Here is a 7,315-nt window from a genome sequence, read left to right as displayed (position 1 = left end):
AAAAGAAAAGAAAAGAAAAGAAAAGAAAAGAAAAGAAAAGAAAAGAAGTACCTGGGCTGAGGTCAGGAGTACAAATATCCCTCATAGGCTCTGTTCCCTATACAACAAAATTACTAAATATTTTTTTCTTCCTCAGTAAAAGGATGAAAATTGGGGAGGAAGGGGTACACAGCAGGCTAGTGCCCCGCCCATGACACTGCTGCCTTCAGGCAAAGACCCCGCTGAAGTAAAACTCCACATTACCAACATACGTCAAACAAACTAATATTTGTTTCATGTCCATGATTTCGTACTCTCCCGGAAGACACATGTCGCTGCCGTGTCCCCTCACATGTTACCTCCTAGGTCAGACTGGATCTCTCCCATCGCTCCCCCAAGGAAGGGACCGCATCCTGGGGTCTTTTTTTTTGGTGTTTTTTTTTTCTTTTTTTAATGTTTATTTATTTTGAGAGAGAGAGACCGAGCGTGAGCAGGAAAGGGGCAGAGAGAGAGGGAGACACAGACTCTGAAGCAGGCTTCAGGCTCCGAGCTGTCAGCACAGAGCCCAACGCAGGGCTCAAACTCACAGACTGTGGGATCATGACCTGAGCCGCAGTCGACAGCTTACCTGACTGAGCCACCCAGGCGCCCCCCCTTTTTTGGGTGCGGTCTCTTGTATCCTTCTCACAAGGGCCTCCCGGGCAGGACAGGGCTGTAGCTGCCCTCTCTCAGGACAGGAAAGAGAAGACGGGCGTATCCTGAACACCTACTATGTGCCAGAAACTATTGTAGATGCGTGGTATTACGTCATCCATTTTCACAGCTGAGGAATCCACGGCCCAGAAGAGGCCCAAGATGGCCGAGCTCCCAAATGATGGAGCCAGCTTTGGAGACCAAGGCCGCTGGATTGCGATCTCAAGCTCTTCCCTCCACACACTGTGGCCCACCAGTAAGGACAGGGTGGGTCTCAGAGTTGAGTCAAGACCTGCTGGGTCCTGGGGTCCCTTTGTGTCTTTCAGACTGGCTGGTGCTCCAGACCCCTAGCCTGGTGTTCCAGAAGGGGGAGCCCATCGTGCTGAGGTGCCACAGCTGGAGGAACAAGCCTCTGTACAAGATCACGTTCTTCCAGAATGGAAAATCCAAGCAGTTTTCCCCCATGAATTCCACCTTCTCCATCCCACGGGCAAACCTCAGTCACAGCGGCGAGTACCATTGCACAGGACTGATAGGGAAGAGTCTGCAGGCGTCACAGCCCGTGGCCATCACCGTCCAAGGTGGGAACCCCATCAGGATGGAGAGAGGACTGGGGGCTGGACAGTTATGGCCGAGGTCCTACGGGCCTACTTGGAGGCCTGAGAAATGCCACAGCCGAAACAGTTGGGCGCTGAGGCAAAAGGGGGAGGAACGGGGGGGGGGGGCTTGATAAATATTGGCCAAGGGGCAGCAGTAGGGGCTATGGTTCAGAGCCCTCAGCCTCAGGTCCCAGCTGAAAAGGCTGTGTGCCGCTGAAAATGCAGGAGCCTACTAAGGACAGCAATGGCACAGAGCTCCCTCATTGGTGCAGAGGTTCCTTGAGCTCCTGGACGTCCCCAAGAACCGAGGGTTTCGGTTCTTCTTAGTTCTCGTGACATGTACATTGGCTTGCTCCCCAAGGCATGGCGTGTCCCCGACAGTTCAAGGTCTTGCTGGGTCCAGTGGTGGTGCTTTCCACCAAGGAAGGCTTCAGGCCCCCCTCCCTTCTCTCCCTGAAGCTGACAGGAGTCCTTCCCTCTGCCCCCACACAGGCCCTCGTGTGCCTCTAGGAGGCACCTGGTGTAGGGGAGGCACACATCCAGCCACAGCAACCCCATTCAGGGCAGGTGGGGGAGGAAGTGAGTGTAGCATCTGCAAGGGACCCAGACACAAAGCAGCTCCCGGGGAGAAGCACTGAGCACTGTGGGAGGTGGGAGAGTACCGCCTGTCCTGAAGTCTCTCCTCTTCAGGGTCCAGTTGGAGCGACTCCTCAGTGACGGTGATGATTGCGGTCGCGGTCGCTGGCATTGCTGCCGTGGCCATCCTTGCTGCCGTTGTGGCCTGGTTCCGCCACAGGCAAAAGCAGACTTCAGGTTTGTGGCTTCTCTTGGTTCCTCTTGTTATCAGTTCCTACTTGGCCAACGCCCTAACCCCAAACATTTCCAGAACCCTTCTCTTGGGGCTAAGAGAATCCTTATAATTCAGACATAGCCCCTTGTTTTGTTTTGGTTTTGTTTTTAGTTTATTTATTTATTTTGAGAGAGAGGGAGAGGAAGAGAGAGAGAGGGGGGGCAGAGAGAGAGGGAGAGAGAGGATCCCAAGCAGGCTCCTTGCTGTCAGTGCAGAGCCCAATGCGGAGCTCGATCCCACGAACCGTGAGATCATGATGAGCGCTGAAATCAAGAGTCAGATGCTTAACCTCCTGAGCCACCCAGGTGCCCCCACAACCCACGTTTCATTCATTCATTCATTCATTCATTCATTCATTCGACAAGGCTCGAACAAACTTGTGTACGTGCACAGCACTGTGCTAGGCAGCGGAGGCTAAGTCCGATCTCCGCTCTCAAGGAGCTCACGGTGCAGTGGGAACGACAGATGTGGGAACGGCAGAAGTCCAAGTAAATCGTTATAACTGGGTGGGATGACAGCAATGGTGGAGAGTTGCAAAGGCTATGGGTTCAGAGGACACGAGAGCCCACACGATGCAGTACGCGGCGAGCCATCAGAGAAGCTTTTTCGCGACGCTGTGGCGCATGTAGTGACCCACGCACACGTGGTGGGGCCAGACCACCCGAGTTTAGATCTCGGCTCCACGGCTCCCCTGCTTTGTGAGCTTGGGTGAGTTATTCACCATCTCTGGGCCTCCGTGTCTTCATCTGGAAAGTGAGGACGCTGATCGAACCCACCTCCCAGGATTGTAGGAGGATAAACGAGGCTGAGCTCGCACGACAGTGCCGAGTACCTAGCCAACAGCACGCAAGTAAGAGCCGTTGTCATTATGGAGGAGGCCGTACGTGAGGGGAGCAGTTAGCCAGGCCAAGTGGGCCGGAAGAGCATTCTAGACTTGGAAATGGGGAACGCTGCAGCTGGGCTGGGACTTGAGGGAAGGGCAAGGAGGGCGCTGGAGGCAGCTGGAGGCATTGAGGCCATGAATTGCAAGGCACGAGGGAAGGAGGCGTGAGTCAGGCAGGCAAATGGACAAGGGCCGGGTCACGCAGACCGCGGAGGCCACATTAAAGAACGAAACTGTGTTCCAAAGAGGATGGCAAGACCACAGGAGGGAAGTAACCGTAACTCCTCGCTCACTTCCCCTCTGCACCACCCAGCACAGTTTGCCAGGCAGCCTTCCGTTCACTGATGGGCGCGCTGAAGATTCTGGGCCCTTGGAAACCAGTTCCTTCCCGCTTAGCACTAACGCAAAGGAGCTGAGACAGGAGGGCAGGTGCCATAGAGATCTAATAGGCAAATCGTCGCTGTTCCTCACGTGGAAAAGCCGGCTTGCTGGAGAGGAAGTCCGAAGACACCCAGGGGAAGAAGGCGGAAAATGACTCAGCCATTGAGAGGAGGAAAGACTGTTACTGATACCTCGGAAAGCACTTTGCAAGCCTGCACCTCAGTCACTGATGACAAGCAAGTGCGGAGGTGCAGAGAGAGACACTGAGTGGGAGAAAGTAGTGCTTTTTTTTTTTTTTTAATTTTTTTTCCAACGTTTATTTATTTTTGCGACAGAGAGAGACAGAGCATGAACGGGGGAGGGGCAGAGAGAGAGGGAGACACAGAATCGGAAACCGGCTCCAGGCTCTGAGCCATCCGCCCGGAGCCCGACGCGGGGCTCGAACTCGCGGACCGTGAGATCACGAGATCCCGCGAGATCGCGAGATCGTGACCTGGCTGAAGTCGGACGCTTAACCGACGGCGCCACCCAGGCGCCCCGAAAGTAGTGCTTTTTTAAAAGGCAGAACGAGCCTGGCGGTCCCAGGAGACGCCACGCTTAACCCAAGCGCCCGACCTGTCTCTCTGGACCAGCCCTCTTACAGGCAGGGCCTGGGCAGGAGAGCCAGGGCGTGGGGAGGAGTCTCTGTGGGGGAGGGGTGTGTGTTGGTTCTAATCCATTCCCGCCCTGGGTCCCTGTCCCAGGACTCAGGCCCCAGCCCACAGTCCTACTAACCTTCTATGTGCACCCCCCCTCCCCCATGGCTCTCCTAGGATACCCTGAGCACAGGGAAATGGGAGAGACCCTCCCTGAGGAACCAGGTGAGTGCAGCTCCCCGCCTGGGGGCCTGAGGTGCCCTGCCTGGGGCTGCCAGGTGGATTGGAGTCAGCAGGAAGCGGCTTGTGTGAGTTCAGCTGGGAGCGCAGGAGAGGGAGGGGGCGGTGGGAGGAGGACAGGGGCTCAAATCGCTTGGTCAGTTCTGAGACTAACTCCTGGGCCTCAAGAGGACCTCACTGGGGATGAGGGGCAGAAGACCACCTGTCCCAGATAGAGAGGGGGAGGGCCGTGTCCGAATTCCGGAGCCAGGAACGCTGGGAACGTTTCCAGAGCAGGAAATAAGAGACATCTGGGCCTCTCTGTGGGGGTTGGCCAAGCTGGCACGGGACAGAGGTTAGAAGTGGTAAGACTGAGACGAACAGGATTGAGAGGAAACGGGGAGACCTAGGGAATACTCCCAGGACACGGTGAGGAGTCTCTGGGAGTGATGGGGTAAGGGTGGGGCATCAGGAGGAGATCTGGGCTTGAGAAAGTTCTAGAGGACTGGGTGCATTCATCAGTGAGCTTCACTTGTGGGCAAAGCTTGGTTCTGATGCCCACTTGAGTAAGTTTATTAAACATGGACGTGGTCCTAGCTCTGTCATCATCATCAGGTGGAATCTTGAATGTTCCCCACCATGGGGGTGCAGGGACCTCCCTGAGGACAGGAGTGGAGTGGCCTGGACGACCTTGAAGCCCTTCCAGGCCTGACACTCTGAGAGTCAGTGACCATTCAACCCCCGGCTGAGGTAGGAACAGGAGTATTCCAGGCGACCTCCTGACTGTAGTTTAGCTGGAGCACGAGGGAACCCAAGACATTCTCGAGGGGCTCCCCAGCAGCAACAAGAGAAGAACAGGAGGCCCTCGAGGACTCTGGGTCAGACGGCAGGAGTGTGACTCAGAAAAGGACCAACAGATTCGAGAGCTTGAGCAAAATGGCGTTCATCCCGCTGTGCTTTGAGCAAGGCCCTTGCGTTCTTGGCCAGGTCACGCGGGGACGCGGGGCCTGAGCCCACACCAGGCCAAAGCAGATGTAGAGTAAAGCCCCAGCACAACTGGGAAGAGCCACCTGGAGGTTTGGCTCCGTCCATACTGGCATAAATATATTCCACAAGTATTTATTTCACAGCCAGGCACTGGGGCTGGTTGTTTCCCATCAGCTGGCGAGGTTGCTGGGATGATTGAGAAATGTATTGGAAGGAGAATTGGGGAAGAGGTTTGCTCCAGAATTTGCAGCATGGCGAACAGAGACTCTTTGTGTTCAGAGGGGGAGTGGAGACACTAAACGTATTGTCCCAGACCCTCCAGCCCCTTCCTGAGGAATGCTGCTTCGCAGATACTGAGGCTACTTCCCGCCCTGGCGAAGTGAGCTTTTTGGCAAAACACACGTGGGAATTTGGTGTGTTTTAGCGATTTACCAGGGAGTCGACTGGCCTGATTTGCTTGCTTCCCTCTTTCCCTCCCTCGCTTTCACCTCTGTGCTTTCTTTCCTTTTAACGTCAGGGAGCATCACCTTCTTCTGAGAGTTCCCAGCAAGATGCAGGGCATCTGGCCGATGCCCAGACGTCCCCCACCCCCACCCCGGGTCTCCTGGGGTTGGCAAAAATCTGGACTTGACTTCCCTGTGATACTGAACAGCTCCCAGCTCTTCCCCGGTTCTCAGATCCCCCAAGCTGGCTAGTTTGCCTCTAGAAAAAGTCAGCCACTCTCTGAAACGCACGCAGCACAGACTGCCTCCTTCTGCCAGCTTGGCCAGGGTGGGGAGCCTGGGTGGTGAACGGAGCTCTTGGCCTACAGGTCCTTCTTGCAGGTCTGGTCCGGGCTTTGTCTTTGCAGCCTCTGCGGCAGTGTGGTAGGTCCTCTTCTGCAACAGTGCCCTGGCTGATCTCTGTTCTTGTTGCCCACAGCCAATCTCACGGATGCTGAAGATGCAGCCAAAGTTGAGGTGAGCCGTCCCAGCCATCTCCCTGTCCCCGCTCTTCTGCTGCCTCCATCCCTGTGACTCTCCTTTCTGCTTTCTCTAGGCTGAGAATGCCATCACCTATTCACTTCTCTTGCACCCGGAAGCCATAGAGGAAGACGCAGAGGACCCGGATTACCAGAACCACATTTAATCTCCATTGTCTTGCCTGAGACCCGGGGAGGAGAATCAGAGGGGCCAGAATCAGAGAATCAGAATTCCTGCCTGGCCTGAACTCCCCTTGGGGAGGACAATGAGGATGCTGCGGTTCCAAAGAAGGAGAAGGACTCTTCCAGAGCGACCTGTGTGAATCCTGAAGCTCCCTGTCCTCAAAGACAATACGGCCCCAGATAACTGACTGTAGTGAGTCCTTCTGCGTCTCTGTCCTTCTCACCATCGAGACTCTTCTGCATACATCCACACGGCAGATAAAAAATTACATTTGTTAAGAGATTGTAGCAACATGGGAAATATTTATGTCACAGGGCACATGAGAAACATTACGGAAGTATGTACAATTTCAGAAATGATGAAACAGACTAACATTGGCCCACACATTAAAAGTGGTTGTTTCAGGGGGCGCCTGGGTGGCGCAGTCGGTTAAGCGTCCGACTTCGGCTCAGGTCACGATCTCGCGGTCCGTGAGTTCGAGCCCCGCTGTCGGGCTCTGGGCTGACAGCTCAGAGCCTGGAGCCTGTTTCCGATTCTGTGTCTCCCTCTCTCTCTGCCCCTCCCCCGTTCATGCTGTGTCTCTCTCTCTGTCCCAAAAATAAATAAACGTTGAAAAAAAAATTAAAAAAAACAAAAGTGGTTGTTTCAGGGTCATGGCGTTAATTATGGGTGCTTTCCATGTTCCTTCCTTATTTTTCTACATGGACCGTGTGTTCCTTTTATAATAAAATACTATGAAAACAACTTTCCCTTTACCTTTTAAAGGCCGTATTGGTTGGAGTGTAGACAGGTCTATTTCTTTCCAGCGATACAAATCTTGGGCAGGTGGTGATGGGTAGGAGGTGGAGGAGAGGGAAGATTTGGAGTATAGGGTGAATGTCCCACTTAAAACTGACTACTCTTGGGGCGCCTGGGTGGCTCAGTCGGTTGAGCGTCCGACTTCG

The 7,315-nt window shown here is 54.5% G+C and overlaps 1 protein-coding gene across 3 annotated transcripts in view; it reads left to right on the top strand.

The window, feature by feature from the left end:
- The window catches only part of FCGR2B (Fc gamma receptor IIb), a 15,378-nt gene extending 8,648 nt beyond the window's left edge, over positions 1 to 6,730 (top strand). The window contains exons 4-8 of one of the 3 annotated variants that reach the window (XM_040461036.1): positions 999 to 1,253; positions 1,962 to 2,084; positions 4,198 to 4,245; positions 6,148 to 6,185; positions 6,265 to 6,730. In XM_040461036.1, the coding sequence (XP_040316970.1) occupies positions 999 to 1,253; positions 1,962 to 2,084; positions 4,198 to 4,245; positions 6,148 to 6,185; positions 6,265 to 6,354 (554 nt within the window). In that variant the 3' untranslated portion in view covers positions 6,355 to 6,730. Of the gene's footprint in view, positions 1 to 998; positions 1,254 to 1,961; positions 2,085 to 4,197; positions 4,329 to 6,147; positions 6,186 to 6,264 lie in introns of all 3 variants that reach the window. The other 2 variants (XM_040461035.1, XM_040461037.1) reach the window with 2 other exon arrangements.
- The last annotated feature ends 585 nt before the right edge of the window (positions 6,731 to 7,315 follow it).

This window comes from Herpailurus yagouaroundi, unplaced genomic scaffold (genome assembly GCF_014898765.1).
Source record: "Herpailurus yagouaroundi ecotype Mexico unplaced genomic scaffold, PumYag 253, whole genome shotgun sequence".
In the NCBI taxonomy this organism is placed as follows: Eukaryota; Metazoa; Chordata; class Mammalia; order Carnivora; family Felidae; genus Herpailurus; species Herpailurus yagouaroundi.
The sequence above is the reverse complement of the archived record's forward strand: the minus strand, read 5'-3'. Positions and strand labels throughout refer to the sequence as shown.